General features: G+C 38.1%; 1 protein-coding gene and 1 long non-coding RNA gene across 3 annotated transcripts; one reads left to right on the top strand and one right to left on the bottom strand.

Annotated features, from left to right (window-relative positions):
• The first annotated feature begins 411 nt into the window (after positions 1–411).
• cep76 (centrosomal protein 76) lies at positions 412–8,331 on the top strand. 2 transcript variants are annotated; one of them, XM_060870104.1, is made up of 13 exons: positions 412–791; positions 944–1,105; positions 2,158–2,239; positions 2,352–2,576; positions 2,687–2,872; positions 3,387–3,484; positions 4,077–4,205; positions 4,423–4,611; positions 5,521–5,687; positions 5,781–6,099; positions 6,287–6,504; positions 6,711–6,771; positions 8,141–8,331. In XM_060870104.1, the coding sequence occupies exons 1-13, from the start codon at positions 729–731 to the stop codon at positions 8,228–8,230; spliced, it is 1,989 nt and encodes a 662-aa protein (XP_060726087.1). In that variant the 5' UTR covers positions 412–728; the 3' UTR covers positions 8,231–8,331. The 2 variants fall into 2 exon arrangements, with proteins under 2 accessions (XP_060726087.1, XP_060726088.1); XM_060870105.1 differs by lacking the exon at positions 8,141–8,331 and having other exon boundaries at positions 413–791; positions 6,711–6,988.
• Positions 8,332–16,999: 8,668 nt separating this feature from the next.
• LOC132845813 (uncharacterized) lies at positions 17,000–20,785 on the bottom strand. Its single transcript, XR_009648449.1, has 3 exons — positions 20,695–20,785; positions 17,711–17,817; positions 17,000–17,077 (listed from the first exon to the last, which is right to left on the bottom strand). It is a non-coding gene; the product is annotated as an uncharacterized LOC132845813 (long non-coding RNA).
• Between the last annotated feature and the right edge of the window lie 208 nt (positions 20,786–20,993).

The raw sequence follows: 20,993 nt of genomic DNA, 5'->3' as shown, positions 1-20,993 counted from the left end.
TTGTTGATGATATTAATAATAATAATAAATACATTGTTTATTTGGACTCGATTCTATACAATAACGTTATCTAGATTGTCAGAAAAATTGCCGTTCCTTTAAATACATTTCGTAAGTAAAATGTAACATGAATTTGTTACTAACCCGAAAGTTTTCAGAGAAGAATCAATTACAGTTTAACTAGCTGGCGCCTATTGAGTCGACTGAGCTAATTTAGCTAGCATTCACCAGCTAGTGTTAAACTATATAGCATCGTCATGCTCCAAAGCAATCCGATGTGCCTAACTAATTAATAAATATCGAATGGCTTATTATTTTGCTGATTTCTTTCTCTGTGTACTTCAAATTGATTGGAATCGGTTCAAATAACTCGGAATCAGAATCAGACTCGACTCCAAAAGTTCTTGAATCGAACAGGCTTTGGCCCTTTCCAATATGGCGGACGCATTGGCGTATCAAAATAGCTAGCAACGCAGTCTACCGTTTTCAAATGTACAGCGCGTAAGTAAGAGTCCCGCTTACTTTTCCGCCAGGATTTGAACCGTTGCTGATGATGTGGAGGCGTTTACGTTTACGGCTGCACTTTAGTTAGCAGCAAGTAATGATGTATCTAGGAAATCAATCGTCTGAACGGCGATACTGATCTTGGAAAGTAAATTAGAGATGAGCTAAATAGTGAACTTAGCTTTCCTGTTTGTTTGGATTGTGTACACAACAGCACCTAAAACATGTCTCTGACCCCGGAGAAAGCTTCTGAACTAAAACAGATCATTCAGGATCAGCTGATTAAGGTATGTTTATTACTTTAATGACGTGGACGTGCTAGGTAAAACATGTAAATATGAATATTAGCATAATGCTAGTTTGTTAGCTGATACTTGAAGCTTAATCGGTTTAGCTCCAGGGCCTCCTGTGTGTGACATGATGTTCACCTTGTGCTCAGATGGACATCCACAGGAAGATCCGGGATGTGGTTGCTGAGGCAGTGCGGTGTGAAGGGGACCGGGGAGAGGAGCAGCCTCTGTCTGAAGAGGACCTGCTGAGGGCACTGCAGCGCAGGGGCATTGTGGAGGACGCCATGAAGCAGCTTAGTTTCACTAATACAGTAAGAGATTGAACAGGTTTCACTGCTTGTATTTTAGTCAACAGTGTATGAAACCCAGCTCCTGGAGGACCAGAGCAGCCTGAAGTGACTGGTTCTGTTTTAGAGTTACAGGTTTCGGGCCAAGGGTTAAAGGATCTTGTGTTCTAGTGCAGTAGATTTCAAGTCAGTTTTGTTTGATTTAGTTACAGTGCTGGAAGTCACAGCCCATCACCATCAGTGTTAATTACTTGGTTATTTGGTGCTGAATTGTTTTTTGAAACTCTAAACCAATCATTTAAAAACAGTTCAGATTATAAATATCAATATTTTTAATATCAATGTCAAAAAATAGAGAAAACCATTAAAATGGTCCCTTGTTTAAAAAGTTTAAGAGCCCTGTTTCAAATGCATACATACACTATATGGCTTTACGGGGAACAAAGAAGCAACACCTGTTCCAGGTGACAGTTGCCCCTGTGCACTTGATGAGCTCCAGGAAGACATGGTGTGCCAAAGTTAGAGTGGAATAACCTGAGTGGCCTGAGCCCCGACCTCAACCCAACCGAAACCTTTGGGTTGACCTAGAACATTGACTGTACCTCAGGCTTTTTCACTTGACATCAGTCTCCAGCCTCATTAAGGCTGAATGAGCAAACTCTCACACCTACGATCCAATATCTAATGGAAAGCCTTCCCTGAAGTGTGGATTTTATTATAAGAGGGGTGCACAACTAAATATTTTTATCATATTAATATTAATTTCCTTATCAATAACCCAAAGCTTCTGGATGTAAAACTCTACTTTAAATCAGATCACATGTTTTCAATTGTTCTCCAATGTATAAACCAAGATGCCGTTTGCAAAACAGTGATTTTTCTGTCCTGCAATAGTTTCTGTGTGAATTTCAATGTACGTTGAAGGTTGTTATTTTGTTAGATAGGATCAGTTTATTACCAAGTCTTACTTTTCTGGAGGTAGCAACCCTGAATCAGACATTACTAAGGGATTAATAACATCATCCTATTGAACAGTGAGTATGGAATAATGTTTAATAATATTTATTTTTCTTTAGGCATGTTCAGAAACAGAGGCAGAGGATCTGGACAAGTCTCCAGCTCGTGTAACTGAGAAGGGCATTACCCACCTTAAAACAGGTCAGTTGAGAATATACATAAAAGGTGACTATGTAGTATGTTTAATGAGGGGGAAAATATAATTTAGTAAAAAATACATTTTTATGATTTGTTCTGTTTTTATTCTTGCTAGCCAATATAAGTCCACTGAGGAGGTACTTGTACCTGCAGGTTCTGGGGGGTAAGGCCTTCCTTGAGCACCTACAGGAGCCAGAGCCTTTACCTGGTCAGGTGTGTTCTATCTTCACACTCCACCTTCACTTCCGCAACCAACGCTTTCACTCCAAACCTGTGCCCTGTGCTTGTGAACCAGACTTACAAGAGGGTTTTCTTTTAGAAGTACACAGAGATGGTCCAGGTATATCACATACACAATACTGTTTAATCAGCAGAAATAACAACTTTAGCCAATGATCTCAACATTAAATATAACAAAATGCATTGGTCTCCATTTTTCTTTTGGCCTAGGTGATGCCAGTAAAATGGCTGATGCCACCACCATGTTGTCCATTTGTGACCCGGTGCACATGGTGTTGATTCGGACAGACACTGCAGGAGACACGACACTCGTCTCTTCTTATTTCTTGGACTGGCGATCTGTCCTCTGTGCTCCCAATGGAAAGACATCAGTGTCTGTGGAGCTGCTTGGTGTAGGTAAGAGCTTCTACTTTGGTGGATCAGGAGACAATCCCAGATCACTGGCCATGAGTTAGCAATACACTCTGGATGAAACGCCAGACCATTTTGGGGCACCGTGCACACATAGTGACAGACTTATTTACACCTAGTGCAGCAATCATTCTACTGGCATGTTTTTTTGACAGTGGGAAGAAACTGTGCACCCAGAGGAAAAAGACCACACAGGGAGTGTGAACAGAAATGCAGTACAGACAGTAACTTGAACTTAGGATCACAAAACAGTGACCCTGAAGCTGTGAGGTGCCATGGTGCCACCTGTTTCTCTTTACTGAACATTAGTAGCATCGATATTACTGATATTTTCTTTAGATTAAACAGCTAATGTGATAATTGAATATCGATATCCTGTTTGCTTTTACAATGATACTGACCATTTAAATTACTGTTTGAGTTCTATTAAATCAATTTCATATTATATATATATATATGTGTGTGTGTGTGTGTGTGTGTGTGTGTGTTGTTCCTTCAGGCAATGAGTGTAAAGTGCCTGCTGGTGTACTTAATCTCAAGCTGGAATTGTATCCTCCCCTAAGTGAGACTCTGAGCCCTGAAGTCATCAGCACACAGGTGAAATATTAACTGTTTTTTTTTTTTTTAGTTTTTGTTGTCATTTTTTCCCACAGATTTGTAATGAAATGATGAACCTTTTACTTTTCAGCCTTTTTCTAATTATGAAACAAAGTTGCATTATACTTAATATAGAAATTCTACCTTACAGTTGGGGTGTGTGTACAGTGTGTGTGTGTGCATATATATATATATATATGCACACACACACTCTTCAATTCAGTTTGTATATATTCAGTTTATATATATATATATATATATATATATATATATATATATATATATATATATATATATATATATATATATATATATATATATATATATATTAGTTTCAAAAAGACTTGTTGAAGGTGACGTATTAATACTTACAGTAGCTTAAAGCTCAGTAGCTGAATTTCACTTACTGAGTATCATGTAACATTATTTTTTCTTTCTTTATAAAATACAAAATCGTGTCACTTATTTGCTGTTCTTAGTGCCAGCAGCTTTTCTTTTTCACTTTTTTTTTCAGATCCAGAGGGTTTAGTGAAATCATTGCATTTAAAGGAACCCGAGTCTTATTGTATGTTTGTGATCTTTTTTTTTTCAGCGATCACTGGAGCGGCAAAAGAGTGCAGAGAAAGAGCGTTTATTTTTGGTCTATGCTAAGCAGTGGTGGAGGGAGTTCTTAGAAATACGACCGTCTCACCAATCCAAGCTGGTTAAGATCTTTGCTCAAGTGAGTGACTTGATTTGGGTTTTTGTGCGCTCCACTATAGATATGAAAATATATCTATATTGTATATATTATATATCTATATATTATATATCTATATAATCTATATTATATCGTATATATCTATATTGATATATGAAATTGTATGAAGTCTTAGGTATTGTTTGTATTCTCTTTTTCCCCTTTTTACTTAGTATGTGTCATATGTGTTTGCTTGTAGGATGAGAATGGGGTGAACAGATCCGTGTGTTCGTACGTCTGTGTCTTGCGTGCTGGCCGGCTGTTGGAAAGTCCACGGCAGGCGGCTCGCTTTGTGAGTCTGCTGGCTCAGGAGAGGGTGCCGGTGCTGGGGGGAGGAACACGTCCTGAGCAGTGGTGCACTATGATGGCATTCCTCTGTAGGAACAAGGTAACTGAAGCTTCTCCTGAACATTGACAAGTGTATAAAGCTGTACTAGGTTTAACAGAATTATGCATAAGAATTCGACCTAGAACACTTTGTTTGATTTCTTATGTATTTAGTCTGTTTTTGTGATAACAGCAAAGGCATATTGCTTTAGTGGTGTAAAATATGGTTATTTGTTATTGATGCCTTGGCCCCATTTTGGTTCAGAGCTCTGAAGGTATCACACCACCCTGGCACTGACATTTTCCTACAACAGCATGTCCAATTGTGTTTTATTCCATAATTATTCATTCATTCATTCATTCATCTTCTACCGCTTATCCGAACTACCTCGGGTCACGGGGAGCCTGTGCCTATCTCAGGCGTCATTGGGCATCAAGGCAGGATACACCCTGGACGGAGTGCCAACCCATCGCAGGGCACACACACACACTCATTCACTCACACAATCACACACTAGGGACAATTTTCCAGAGATGCCAATCAACCTACCATGCATGTCTTTGGACTGGGGGAGGAAACCGGAGTACCCGGAGGAAACCCCCGAGGCACGGGGAGAACATGCAAACTCCACACACACAAGGCGGAGGCGGGAATCGAACCCCGACCCTGGAGGTGTGAGGCGAACGTGCTAACCACTAAGCCACCGTGCCCCCCTATTCCATAATTAATAGATGGATTAACAATACAAGCAGACACTAAATGAGATTCACAACTTGTTTCTTTGTGTGTGTTCAGAGTTAAACTATAAACCATTTGCTGACACCCCAGTTTTTCCCAGGTTTGTACCGAGTACCATAAATTAGACAGATCACTGAAAGAGACATCACTGAACAGTTCCATATTTTCTCATTCCCACTAATTAATCTCATTAAAAGGTAACTGTTTCTTTGTGCGTTTCCCTGTTACAAGGGTGATTGTGAGGACCATGCCACACTGCTGTGTAGCCTGCTGCTAGGCTTTGGCCTGAATGCTTATGTCTGTGTAGGCACCAAAGCGAAAAACATCCCTCACACCTGGGTGATGACCTGTGGTACTGATGGCACTGTCACTTTCTGGGAGAGTCAGACAGCACACAGGTAGCATCTAAAATTTAAAAACCCTACATACTTCATTCTTACATAACCTTACAGTTACAGCATGAGTTATATGTTCACTTACTTTCTTCTCAGGTACCTACATCAGCCAGTAGACCCTGAGGCTCCCCCACTAGTTCTTCAGCCCAAACCCACCTACCCTTACCGCACGATTGGTTGTATTTTCAACCACAAGACTTTCTTGGCGAATTGCCAGCCTTCAGACTCAGTGGAGTTATGTGTGTTTGACTTCCTGGATGCTTCACGCTGGAAGGCTATGAGTGAAGAGGCTATTTGTTCAGTTTGTTCTCAGAGTCCTCCTATTCCTCCTCTGTGTCCTCCATCAGTGCAGGCCAATGATGCCAGCAACCAACTAGAGCTTGAGCTGCGCTACTTGATTACTGAGCACAGGAAGGTAGTACACACTAATTGTTTAAGACATTAATATCTGAAAATGCACTAAATGCTGGTTTACACTAAAAGTCGATAATCTGAAAGCTGTCGTGCGGAGCAGGAAGCACACTGCAGTACCGAACCAGAGGGACACAGAGCAATCACACGCTTTTAGAAAATCAAGGCCTTAACTTTGTCTTTTTCCTCAGGATATTGGTATGGCTACAGTGTGGGATGATCACCTGTCCTATCTGCTCTCATCTGCTCTGGCAGCCTATGAGCTGGAGCGCTGTACAGGCATGTCATGTGGAAATGAAGAGTTTCAGGATGCTGTTCGAAGAGCTGTACCCGATGGACACACATTTAAAGGCTTTCCTATTCAGTTTTTACACCGTAATGCACGCAGAGCTTTTGCTACCTGCCTCAGGTACACACATTTAAGATTCCCAATACCTTTCTAACACCTGATTTCCACAGTATAGTAAGCTAGAAGCACAGCAATAATGCAAGGTTGAAAAATCCCTTTAGGTTTCTCTTAATTTATTTCTCCTGTAGTATATGAGCATTATAGCTCATAGCTTATATAAAACAACAGATGTGCAGCTGATGTATCTGTTCTCTGTGTCTGAACAGGTCACCGTTCTGTGAGGAGGTTGTGTCTTGTCGGGGAGATCATGTCCGTCTGGCAGTGCGGGTGCGTGTGTTTCCCTATCTCGAGTCAGCCTGTGCTGTCTGGATCATGTTTGCCTGCAAATACAGATCAGTGCTGTAATCAGAAGTCAACACTCTGTGTGTCTTTCAAATAATAGTAATATGTGGTTTTGTTGGACATTTGGGTGGTCTTCATAGAAAATATTTTTGTTTTTATTATAGTTATTTGTATTAAAATCTGTGACTTTTCCTATTGGCAATGTGTGTGTGATAGTGTTTTTGGAGTGGGGGTCAGGGGGTGATTATACAGTGGGTTTAAAACATATTGAGAAACCTTCAGTTTTTGCACAGATTATTATTTTAAAACATGTATTAAATTGCCCTTTTTGGCCATCAGTCTACAAAAACTCATAATGATAAAGTAAATGTTTTCCGAATGATCAAAAACTAAAATATCTCATTTAGAGACATCTTTATATCCTTGGCTCCTGGCACTCCAAATTTGACTCAATCCTTTTTGCTATTTAGAGACAACTCCAGACCTTGACTCAATCTTTGCTTGACTCAAGTACTGCTGTAGCAAATTCAGTTGAACAGGAAAGGTGTGTGTGTGTGTGTGTGTGTGTTTTGTGTGGTGGTGTGTGTGTGTGTGTGTGTGTGTGCGCACACGCACGTGTGTGTGTGAGGTCCCACAATTCGCAGTGCATGTCACACCAGAAACCAAGTCATATGGTGCAAAAAAAAAGTCCTTGTAGACCTTAGCTTTGAATGATCTTAGAAGCATCATTGTAAAATGGGAAAAGCTGGCAACTAGCATGACCGACTTGCCAGGAGAGTAGCCGTTTCAGAATACTCCATCAGTCAGGCGTTTATGTTAGACTGGTTATATGGAATTCATATCGGAACAAAAACTGCCATGGCAGGCCTTTGAAAAACACTGGGAAGAATCTCTGGTTTGATAAGACAAAAATGATTTGATCTGAATCAGAGAGAGCATTCGGTCAGAAGTTTGGTCAGAATTAAGAGATGAATTAATGTATGATCCAAAACATACTGCAGACACAATGCTGGTAGTTCCTGTTGGAAAACCTAGAATGTTTGTTATATCTGAGAACAGACAAAATATTTGCTAAAAGCTTCCACTATTTATCTGTTTTAACTGGAAACATTTTTGCTGGTTTAAAAAAAAAGTCCAGTTGATGGCAGCAGTTACCTTTACATTTATGCAAGGTTTTCTTTCTATTAACCCAGATCTTCTGAACAGCTTATATGAAGGAATATTTAAATATTTAATGTTTTAATATAAAATGTACACAGCTGTGCTTTTCTCATTGCATTTTCTATAATAAAAAAGGTGAAAAGTTCCTTAGTATTAGGTTATTTTGGTAACTGTTGGCTTTTTTTGTTTTAAGATCAACCCGGTAAAGAACCAGTTATCCCAGACACCGCTTGGGAAAAGCATCATCTGTGAAGAAATCCAAGACAAATGCTGTCTCAATTAATCTACTGTTCTAAACAATATTAGTGATTATATTTAGTGTCTCCAAAATTGTAATATGTTAAAATGAATATCCCTCAGGTATCCAGATGGTGTAATATTCCTGTTTGATTTGTGCTTAATTTGTCTTCAGTGCTTTGCTTTATTATTTTAGTATTTTAATGACTAGAAACAAATGTTTTATAAAGTTGTTATTCATAATGATCTCTGAAATTCTGGAATTTATAGAACAATAGATGATTTGTGCTTACAATTCTACAGTTATGGGGCTGTATCACGGCTTCCTAACAAGGTTGGACATGCACAGAAAGGATTTAGACACTATAAAAATCTATAAACAACTATAACGCCATCTGATCTGTAGTACCTTGTTCTGTACACAAGGGGGAGACAAAGTCTGTACAAATCATCGGATGTTACCGAGGCTACAGTATCTCAGACTTCAGCACTGCCAGAATAGACATAGAGAGAATAGAGATGATGTTTCAGATTTTTCTGTTTTAACATTCCTCTGAACTCAGTTGGGTAGAATAGGGAAAATAATCTAAAATTTATTTTGCTCCTCAAATGTTTACCTTTTCAGGTTAAATGTTTTTTTAAAATATTGCTACAGTTTAGTGATTTTTAAAAAAGAAATTCCATGAATTAATAGGCTGTAATTAAACAATTTAGTTTTTTATTTTAATGCATTTGGAATGTGTCAGAAGAGGTGAGTTTAAATCTAAATCCGTGTTGAAGGTGTCTGACTGTGAACTACATACAAACATGTGTGACTGAATACTCTGAAAGGCATGTTTTCTTCCTTGACTAACCATCTTGTTATCCTTCCACAATTTATTCTAATCGCACATCACCATCAACCCGCAGCATGTGTGTGCAAGGACATCCAATTATTTTTGTTTTACCCACTGCTCATTATCAATTCCTTATTCAGCCCTGAGCTGCAAAGTAGTGTGTGTGTGTGTGTGTGTGTGTGTGTGGAGAGAGAGAAAGGAGGGGCTAGTTTGGGTTAATGAATAAAATCCTTTTTGACAGAGGTGTACCTTCACTCTTCATCACGTTTGCAGTCTGGGAGAAAAGTGTTTATTGCGATAGGCAGGTATTTTCTTCACCTCATTTTAATCCTCTTTGTTTGCAGGTGAGCACAGGGAAGTTAAACTAAGTAAAATACAATAAAAAAAGTCTCTTCTCACAAAAAAATCAGGCTCTTCATGTGACACTGAGTTCTGGTGTTAAGATCCAAGAGCTGATAAAGGTGAGCCAAGTAACTGCAGACTGCAGCAAAATCTATCAATCTAAAAATGGAAATGGAAAGAGATTAACAACATTATAACAGATTTTAGTACGACACGTGAGCTTTCTGTGCCATGTGGAAGCCTGTTGCACAGCCTCTTATTCTTTTGAAATCAAAGTATTTTTTTAAATGCAAAAAAATAAAATAAATAAATACATGATTTAGAGTGAAATGATATCAAATATATCAGACTGTAAAATGTTGTTGTAGTCATTGTCCTTCCGCAGCTCCCTCAGAGGATCAACTAATTCACATATTTTTGATTTGGCCCAGGTTTTTATGCCGCATGCAAATATATAAGACTAGAATATTTTAATTAAAATTAAAATATTTAAATTTTCAAAAAGAAAATACATTTTAAAAAAAAGCTAATTGAACATACTGTAAATGTTTCCCACCTAAATACAGAAATAAGAAAAAGTCACACACACTCATACATACACACTCAAACATAACCCTTGGTTGATGTTATGAGATGAGATGAGAAATGTATGCACCCCTTTTTCATCATTAGCTAAAGGAGATCAATTATAGAATGTATATGTGAAAATTATGTTTGGAAATAATGAATACTTTTGTTACAGTGAAATACTCAGAAACACCTGTTATGCTAAAACAATTAACCTCCTGTGACAGAGATCTTTCACTGTCTCGTTAATGCTTTCCAGTGCCAGGCAATCAGTGGCAATTTGCAGAGACAACTGAACAAGTGTATTGTCAGGGTTTTTAATGGATTAAATTTTAGAGATATATTATGCCTTGTAGTGCAAAAATAATCCTCTTGGACTGAAGCATTTCAAGTGTATAAAACACACTGTATTATGACTGGATAGAGCAATATCTGTGCTTTGTTTATTCTTCTCTTTTTTTTTGAGAAACACTGGTTTGCTGGAGCGAAATAAATAGACTAACAAGAGGAAAAAGAAGGCAGAAATAAGGTGTCTAGTTTTTATTGGGCTCTGGCAGAAAGCTACATGGTCTGGAGTAGCATGGGTAATAAAGTCATTAATTCAACTGATGAAGTTGGCCTTTAGGTTAAAGAAAAATCATATCTATCTTCCTATAAGATGTAACTGGGGAGACACACGGGGTGGAAGGGGGGGTCGACTAATTAGCAGACAAAAAAGAGGGGAATGTGTGGAGGGAGGGAGAGGATATGGGAAGTGCTAGAGGTGCTTCTACAGAACTCCTAATGAGACATGTTTAGGGTGAGGGAATGACACACTCATCACACACCGAGCCCGAGATGCAGCAAGCTATCTCAGAGCTGATCCATGCCCGTTAATGATGGGAGAGGGAGGAGGGAGACCAGGCTTAATGTCAGTTAATACAAAGTTTTAATGAGCTGCTTCTGTCATTAAGTCTAAGGAATAGAAAGAAGACCAGACACTTCTGACTGACTCTGTCTTGACTCGATAAGAACGCTGCTTTATGCTGGACAGACTGCAAAATAGCACCAGTTTTGTTTTCTCTCCTACATTAAAAAAGGAGTAAGACATTTCCCCTAGGGAGTTGTCTAGGAGGCTGTGCTGTACCTTTTGAAAGGATATTTTTAGAACAGAGCGATCTTGTCTTAGAGACTGAAGTCAGAGATTGGTAGAATGCAAGCGATTCATCTTACTGTCTTGCTTTCTGCTCTTCACTATCAGGAAGTCCTGTCTTTCACCTGATTCTGGCTTGTTGTGTCTGTGGACCTTGTTATTTGAATGACAGCTCTACATTCATTTGACAAGCACGTCATGTTGATGGACAGGATCCATCTACTTGGACCTGTCTATCATAAGAAAAAATATGGAGGCTGTCAACTTGCCGTGTATTTTGAATGTCAATGATCAGAATTCCTGCTTGTAGTAATAACTACATGACAGGCTGTAACTAAGATAATCACATAAAGTCAAACTAAAATAAAGTAACAGAATTATATCTTGCAAAACCCGAAGCATATATATTTGATAACTCAAATTTGGTTGCTATTTTTTCCCCCCATCAGGTCATTATTTTCAGCATGCATCCAAATGTGATTAATTATATACCTTTTTTTAATAAAGATTTTTAAATCCAACAGCAACCGCATTATGTCATTAATCATGCATTTGTCATTGGAGTAGGTTAGTTTTCACTTAATGTTTATTTTATTGCTGTGTTGTCTGAGTGCATGTACAGTGTGTATTGAATGAAACACATTGCTTTATGTCTTCTTCAGTTACACCACTGGTTTTTCATTTCAGCTGCGCTTTAGGCATTGTGTCTATGGCCATTCTGTTCTTCACTCCCCCTTTTCACTCTCAGTCTCTAAACACCAGTAGTATTACTATGCCATGCACAAGGGAGTCCATGACCTTAGCATGACTTCAATTCTGCCTGCATTGTGTTTCTTTGTATAGAAGGAGGGAAGCTGCAGTACTGTGTTCAGCAGGGGCATTAAGTTAAGCTGTAATAGCAATCTGGATTTTTAAATTCACAGCACATACGCAATACCACAGCGACTAATTTATGGCTGCAGAAGAAGGAAAGCAGAGTTAAAATAATTCACATGTATGTAGTTCTCTGGAAAATGAGCTGAACTTTATTCATTTTGCAGTGATGGAGTGTGATTTTTTAAATGTTAATTTTAATGCTCAATAATTGAGACACGGTGATAACAAAACACTGAAAATGTCAAAATCTTTCTTTTGTTTTGGACCTTTTCTGACACCTTTATTTAGTAAGAGTGACCATCTTATTATATATAAACACATTAAACATATTAAGAGCAAATATGATGAGTCTGCTTTTCTAGTGTTTTATTTATTTATTTATTTATTTATTTATTGCCAAATATATAACTTAAGTAGTTACTAGTATTAATCGATAGTATAAATAGAATACAAATCTATCCATTTGACACGGCATATCAGTTGAAGTTATGTAGAATTTTCGAGCTGTGGCCCTTCTTATAGAGAGAGTTCTTTGTGTAAATCTGGCCTGTTTGTAGAGGGTTTGAGAGACACTGTGACCTCATCTGGCAAAGCCTCTTCTACAGAGTCTCTGATTCCCAAACAAATGTGTGTCGGGCGAGTGTTGCCAGAGCCACTGCTCCTCTCCTGCAGTTCCACTGAGAGCCAATGCAGAGAAAGCCTCGGAGCCTGAGAGCACTCAAAACATCGAGAGCTGTGAGTGCCAGTGCTGGTGTCAAGCCAGAACTACTATTCAATGGAACATCAGACTCAGACACAGAGGAGGGACTCATGTGCGTCAGTGTTACTTTTACTAAAAGGTTAATGTTAGTTTTAGCTTTGTTATTAGACTAAGATGTTGCCAATCACTCACTCTATAAAACCCCATAACAGCAACATACCATCACTTCCAGTTTCTGAATCCAAAAGGACACTCTTAATTGAGGCCTTTAAGTAACAAAGGACCGTTGGCTCTAAGCAGATCCATTTGGATTAACTCCAGACCCAGTGGGTGAAAGGTTGCTATGCTTTTGACAGCAGAACTTGCTGAAAGACTGGAACAGATGCATAGAGTGTGGCAAGGAAACTAGAACTTCCTGGACCTCCTCCTAAGGCTATTTCTATTCAATGGACCGGAAACTGTAAAAAATGAGTAGGCTAGCTTATTGACAACTGGTGAGAAGAAAATGGTTAGCAAATGTTGGTGTGTTTAAAATATTCTGATAAAAATAAGAAATAATGTGCAACATTTTGTAATATGATTTATGTTTATAGAGGTAAGATTTTATGTATTAAAACTTTTCTGTGATGTGCACTCATTTAAAAGTAAAATATATCTTTTTTAATTTAGTACCAGGTATATTACAGAGAATATCCATAGAATATACATATAATACAGAGAATATACTGAATCAACACTGATTTCCGATTAGATAAATTAAATAACTTAATTTAATGCTTGTTTGTAACTCTGTGGCACTTTTAAAACTACTGCAAAAAAAAGAAATATATAAGTACAATTATGGCCTAAGGACCTCTGGAGAATTCAATTACCAAGTGCGCTGGAGATGGAACCAAGATTGCTCTGTATCTAACAAAAACAATTAAAGCCTATCTGATTGTAGGCTTTAGCTGTGGAGTCAATTTTGGAACGCAAACACAGCTGATGAAGATGTTCTCTCTCATTTTTTTTTCACCACCTCTTTTATACCATGTCTGCTTTATTTGCACCTTTTTCTTCAGTCTCCTTTCTTTGCCTCTCTCTTCATGTGACAGTCCTGTTCCCCTGTACTGTCCTTCATCTCCTCTTTGTCTTGTGTGCTGATTTGTATGTGTGTGTATGTGTGTTTGAGAAAGAGAGAGAGAGAGAGAGAGGAGAGGTGCACTGTTCACCAGCCTCTTTGCCTCAATAATGAAAATATCACAGTGAAGGCGGAGTGAGGAGGCTGACCTTTATCGGCCTGGCGCATTTTCTCCACGCTTGCTTGCTCTTTTGTAAAATGCCTGGCCACACTCCTCTCCCACGGGCAATCTGACTGAGAGACCGCAGCGGATTGAGTGTTTGTAGATCTATACCCAGTGTAAATAATTTACCGTGTTCAGACGCCACTCAAGAGGAGTAGAGGAAAAATATGCATCGCAGTGTCTGAAAATGGAGAGCTGCTCTATTTGGATGCGGCGCAATGCACCCAATTACTGTTCGGCTTAGAACCGTTGAGGAAAAAAAACAATGAAGCAGCCGACTCCTAAATTTTACATGGTGAATTGGACTGGAGTGATATATCCAGTCAGTAGCAAAACAGCTATTTATTTTTCTTTTTAAGTTTACCTTAAAGGTAATGCAGTTATAGATAGAAATTATTGCATAATCAGGAGAAGCACATTTGATTGATAACATTTTATTAACATGCAGTTTAACTAAACTGCTGCTAAATTAACTAGCAGTTTAACTAAACTGCTGCCAGAGGTGATTCAAGAGACTATGTAGGCAAACAAAGATTTTCCATCTGAATTATGGTGCTACCCAGGATTTTTATGAAATGTTCAGGCATCAGTGAAAAGGAGTAGTTTAAATGTAATGGCATTAATGTAAATGTAACATTTAAATATAAATAATATGTAAAATAGCATAAGTATAAATAATATTTGTATAATTTATATAAAAATTGAGCGTTTTTGATCAATTCTGATTCAGTTTTTACCAGAAGATAAAGATTGTGAATATATTCAGATAAGGTCAATGCCTCCTCTTTACTGGAATTAATGCTGTTTTATGCCAACATTGATGCAAATGTTCCCCAAAAGATGTGCACAAAGCTGGAGTTATAAAACTGTCTGCCTCGACTCCTTGGCCTTTATCAAGACTTATTCAAGTTCTGTTGAAAACAAATACATTGGGATGAGTGAAAAATGACTAATATTTTGCCATAAGCCACCAAAACAGTTTCAGTGAGCTTTGGCGTAGATTCTATGAGTCTCTGGAAGTGTACTGGACGTGTGAGAAGGTTCTTCCAAAAGATATTGGTGATTTGATTATGGTTGAGATGTGGAGCATTAAAGGCAATAACATATGATTTTCATACTCAGTAGTCTAGTGAGCCCTTATTGCCTGTGGATGGAAATGTCCTGAAATAGGATCTCATAGAAATCTTGGGCAAATGTGAACAGAATAACTTTGTAACAAAACTTTACTATTTTAGGGACACTTCCTCTAAGCAGGCAAGTGGATTCAAACATGCTAGCAAAATGATTCCACGGCATTAGAGAGTTACTAGTTTTTTCCCATTTATTTGTTATCCGTCACTACCTAGATGTGCTCAGTGTGCATAGCCTCTAACCCTAGACCTGTATGCAATCCATGCTGTGCTGTATGCTAGTCTCCAAGGTTTATCTGGGCAGCATGCCAGCACAGAAACAGGATGCTAGTTAGAGTAATGCAGTCATATGATATTAGCAGAGAAAGTGTGTAAGACTATGAAAAGGAACTGACAGTGCCTTACAAAAGCATTTACTCAGATGTCATGTGAGAAGAGTTAATGGACCTGTGTTTGGATTTGATCTGCTATTTAGGGTCCATAATATTAAAATGATCAGAATTTAGCCGCTTTATTTTTTCATTTTCACATGCGATATTTCCATTTGTTGTGAACTTGTTGACTTCAGCGTCTCCTGATGAGTCTTTATTTTAGGAAGGGTAGTTAAACATGGCTTGTGTAACTGCATTTTATGACTTGTTACTCAGTGTTTTCATATTCTGTTCCACATAAAGTCTGATGCAAGAAAGATGTGTGAATTAAGTCCTTTGAATTATGTTCTATGTTTTTCTACTCCCTAAAAATAAAATGCTATTTCACTGAAAGCATGTTCACAATTATCTTCAAACCTCTTTGACATTATGTTCTTGTTAACACAAGGGCGACTCTTCTCAGTGTTTGTTTTTGTATTTCATCCATAGTTTGCAACTCACACATTATATTTTAAATCATCCTATAGGTATATATTAGCACAGTGTTCTAATTAATCAGTCAAAATTTTACAAGTGTTCAGTGCATTTAAAATGTATTACATCAACACCCCTTTTTTAACACAGCTGGAAATTTTAATCCATCTGTGAAGATCTTATGAGCTTTTAAATTTTATTTACATTTTTTTCTTCTTTTAGCTCAAAAACAGTGATTTTCAAACAAATGAAACATTCTCCTTACAGTATCAAAGTAAAAATTATATATTTGGGTTTATGTTTGTTACATTATACCAGCCTTATAAGTAACATAGCTTTTCTTTGTAATTTACTCTGCTGTAGTATAATTAATGTGATTCAGTTTTCTGCACTTGAGAAGCAGTAGCAAATGACTTAAACTGAAACTACAATTAAAATGTTTCCTCAGGATGCAAGTTAAAAAATGTATTTATCAGATAAACGATTTTGAATCCCCCCCAAATAAAATCTGTAAAGGAAACATGTCTGTAAGCACTAGCCTGTTGGAAGCCCTAATTAAGTGTGATTGCTGGCCAAGGAGAGAAGTGGGACATGAGTAGACTGAGCCGAGGGACAGAAGTGAGACAGGTCCATGATTAATGTGCTGGCTGTGATGCATGGTGATATGAAAGACAGGACTGAGCTACACAATGCTGATGACTCCTAACTCAAATTTCTGAAAAAGTAAAAAAAAAAAAAAATGTAAGCAACAAGAAGACATTGTGATTGGATGTCTCACAGCTCTCGATTGTATGAATGTCTTCATTAAAAGGGGTCCCTGCTAGAGACAGACAGAGCTAGTAAGATCTTTTATAGTGCATGTAGTTCTGCTTATAATTTGTAACTGACCTCCTTAAAACAGGGTTTGTCTGATGGAATCACGGTCACATTTCTTCAGCATCTCCTTGCTCTGGAAAACACTGAGACCAGAATATGCAGCCTGGGGCTAAATTCTAAGCTAAACATTCATGTCCTGTCTGGTTAGCTGGCAGCACTGTGCCAAGGATGTCATGGTGATTGGTTGGTATGTAGAATATCCCAGAGAGGAATGCTGGCTAGGCTAATTAAAATGCAGGTGGATGTTGTGAAGCTCACACACCTGCCTCATGCGTATACACACTTCATTGCCAATCAGCTATGCCCCTAAGAAGAAATGGGATTAGGAGACAGATTTGATTTAAGTTAGTGATGATGATTTTTTACTGTTATGTTTTTTTCATAGTTTTAACATAGGTACTATTCTAGGCAGTTCAGGCAGTTCAGAGATAATCACCTCCATTCTCAAGTCTTTCTCGCTCTGTGTTTTGTTTTTCCCCAATAATTGTTGTAGGTAATGATCTTTTAAAAGCTAATTGTTCTCTTTATCCCTGTCTCTACTCTCTCTCTCTCTCTCTCGCTCGCTCGCTTTTTTTTTAGATTTAATGGAGTGTATGAAGCTTTGCTTCCTACTCTCGCCTGCCTGTGCTGCTTATTAAAGCCATGCAATGCCATTGTAGGAGCCAAAAAGCACTCACACACCGCTGCTTTCTCATTATCCGCTGAATCAAAGGCCAGTTAGACATCTCAGAAATTCAGCGGCTGACTTTTTGCATAGCATCTTATACTTGTTAACAAGATGTTGTGGCTTAGCAACACATGCATTAAATCCATAGTTGTAAATTCTCAATAGCCAAGATGTTCTGAACAGATGGATGCCTGTGTGTTTCTTCAAATCTAAAGGACACTTCAATTTGGCCATAAAATAGATAAACTCATTGGACACTTTACTGGACTTACTTCCACATTTCAGTAGATTCCCAGGAGCGGAAACACTGCTTCTTTTTCTCTCTGCCTTTCTCAACTCTTCATTGAGGAGCTCCAGCATTCAGACACAAGCTAACAACCTAAACGAGAGAGAGAGAGAAAAAGAGAGAGTGAGAGAGAGGGAGAGTGAGAGATAGAGAGAGAGAGAGAGAGAGAGAGAGAGAGAGAGATACCAGAGACTGTGGTGACCCAAGGGAGTGATAAGCGGGCTGTTTCTAGGTCAGCGCAGAAGGGATGCAGGTTGTAGTGAAGAACCTGCAGTATCAACCCAACCTCCAATTAAAGTGTGAGTGCCTGTCATTTCTCTCTCTCTCTCTCTCTCTCTCTCTCTCTCTCTCTCTCTCTCTCTCTCTCTCTTACTTAGCCAAGCATGAGAAATCATCCCCAAAGACTTTGGACAGAGACAAGGCAAAGATTTTCAGGATCGATGGTGAAGAAAAGAAAGGTAGTGAAATTTTTAACATGATGAAATCTCATCAGATTAAAATGCTCTGCTAGAATTTTTTGAATTCCCGAGAGGTATGAAGTATGCATACGGAATTCATTGAACAACTTCTTGACTAATCTCAAAAGCATAAGGTTTTGGAACAAGCATGGAAGCTTTAGTGCATAATCAAATTAACATTTAAAGTGATGCAGAGTGGTAGACAATGGGTGAATTTTCCAAACGCATCACATTGCTGAGAGATCTGAAGTATACATGAGGAATCTGTCGCATGAGCTTTTGACGAATCTTAAAAGCATGCGATTTTGGAAGAAGGAGATGCTTTAGTGCATCAACAAATTTGCATTTAAAGTAATGCATAGCTGAAGAATGATGAGTTTTACAAATGCATCACAGGGTAAATACCATTATGCATGGCATAATATATACAATATAATTTAGCATCGTGCTGCAATGCCTTCAGAGTATAGAATGTAGAATTCAAATTCTGTCTTCAAAGATAAAATGATTTATGAAATGTTCTGAGACAGGTGTTTTTCAGTCTCTCTAGCAGAATCCCTCATCCATCATTTATAATGATTTATAATCATTTATAACACAGGGAACTGAATTCCATATTGGGGCAGCACAAGAGACATCCCTGTCTGTATATAAAGCTGTCAATACAACACACACAGAGGTGTTTGCCATTTAAACGTTTGTGTGTGGACAGCAGAAAGTGTTAATGTTCTTTGTTCTCAGTTTTCTGTTTTGCCATTCACACATTAAGAAAGTGTTTGGGTTTCTTTTATTTAATTAACAAAAACAAATGAAAGGAAACATAATTTAATCACCAAACATCAATACATCTATGGTTATACTACAGCTAAATGCCTGTGTATTGTAGATTTAAAAAATCCTGTTCAAGGGGAGCCACATGTTACAGTCATTAACTCTCAAACACTGCAGTTTCAGCTGAAATGAGTGACGAACATGCAAGCATTGTGTTCACATGACTTGAGAATATAGCAGTTACTTTATCAATACTGTAAGGCATGCATGGAGTTTTTCTATTTAAATATTAATGCCACCACCGAATCAAGAGGAATTAACTAGAGTCTAATTAAAGTCAAACCAGCCCTTTAAAGTCTTGCTCCAGAAAGACCTTCGGTTAGTAAATAAACAGTTTGTGAAGGTTGTGGTACCTGTGAAACGGGATGAAAGAAAGTGAAAGTGGTGATTACGCACTTAAAAAATATCTAATTATCAATGCTGCACTACTCCTGATTATTGTGTTGCACATTCATTTCATTTTTGGCAGTGAGAAAAACGTTTTTCAAAATGTTTTTCTTTTACCCCATTTTCTGAACCATTCATTATGATAATCCATGCTTGTGAGCACCCATGCCATGTGTGTATTTGGGTATGTGTGTGTGTGTGTGTGTGTTGACATGGACATGTGTTTGTTGGTGGCAGGCCCAGTTGTCTCTGGCTTGTTTCGCTCAGCTGATAATTTCCTCATTTGCTAGCGGGAAAATAGCTAATTAAAACCCTCTTCAGCTAACAGGCTGTCTGGGAGTATGCTAATGCAGTCCTGGGCATGCTGTTATTTCCGCTCCTGTTCCTCATGCTCCCGGCTCTTTCCCTCCCATTAGAAACACGACCTGGGACTCTGGTGCACTGATCCCATTTGTGTTGTGGTTATGTGCCAAAAAGCATGCATTTGCATTGTAGAAAATAACTTGTTACACAAAAAAATCAGGGTATCAGTTCAGGTGTAATATTACAGGCTTATTATATTGAATAGTATAGAAACCAGCAAACAAACCAAAAAAAGAATATATATTATATATAATAAAAAACACATTTTACAGTGTTCATTTATTGTATTTGTAAAATTTTGTAATATAGGTTTAATCCACAGTAACTTATCTAGAGACTATTCTAGGGATGTAATTTTAATTATTCTAGAAGGAAAACATCTCATGGCAAATTGCATGCTCATACACGCATTTGTACATGCAATTTGGTGTAATCAACCACCTACTATCATGCTTTAAGTGGGAGGAAACAGGAGAACCCACATGAAAGCCACAAAGACATTGGAAGAACAGGAGAAATTCAGCCAAGACTGTAACCTCAAGCTCAGATCAGGGAATCTGGATCTGAGAATCAGCAGCACTACCTTCGATGCTGCTATGCTGCCCAGCTGAATTTCACTCAGTTGTCAAATCAACAAACTTCTACTTTTTCCACCCACATCATTTAAGAAACACTCACTCAGTTGATTATATCTGGAAAATTAGATTAGACAAAATACCAACTATTTTTGATGTTAGCTGCCAAAATAATGGTGCATTTTGCCTGCATAGTACCCCTAAATCCCAACTTTCACACTTCTTTATAAAGGTCAATTAGGTTTATCATTTCATACTACAAGCAATAAATGAATAAAGTAAGAACATTGAGCTTTCATCAGCTTCCCTTAGGTCATTGTCTTTTGATTCATGCGTCTAATGTTCTGTACACAAACCTCATGCAGTCAAAGCAACCTTCAGCCCACAGCATGCAAACCTATATAGACTCAGGTGTTGAGGTTAAGACTTCTCACTCATTCATTTTCTACTGCTTATCCAAACTATCTCGGGTCACGGGGAGCTCAGGCGTCTTCGGGCATCAAGGCAGGATACACCCTGGACGGAGTGCCAACCCATCACAGGGCACACAGGTTAAGACTTTGTTGTTGAAAAATTATACAGCACAATTTTAAAGGTATTAGATGGTGGAAAATGTCCCCTATACACACACTATGGGTGTTATTGCAATCACTGT

Source organism: Tachysurus vachellii, chromosome 5 (genome assembly GCF_030014155.1).
Source record: "Tachysurus vachellii isolate PV-2020 chromosome 5, HZAU_Pvac_v1, whole genome shotgun sequence".
NCBI classification, from domain to species: Eukaryota; Metazoa; Chordata; class Actinopteri; order Siluriformes; family Bagridae; genus Tachysurus; species Tachysurus vachellii.
This window is presented reverse-complemented; position numbering and strand designations above follow the sequence as displayed.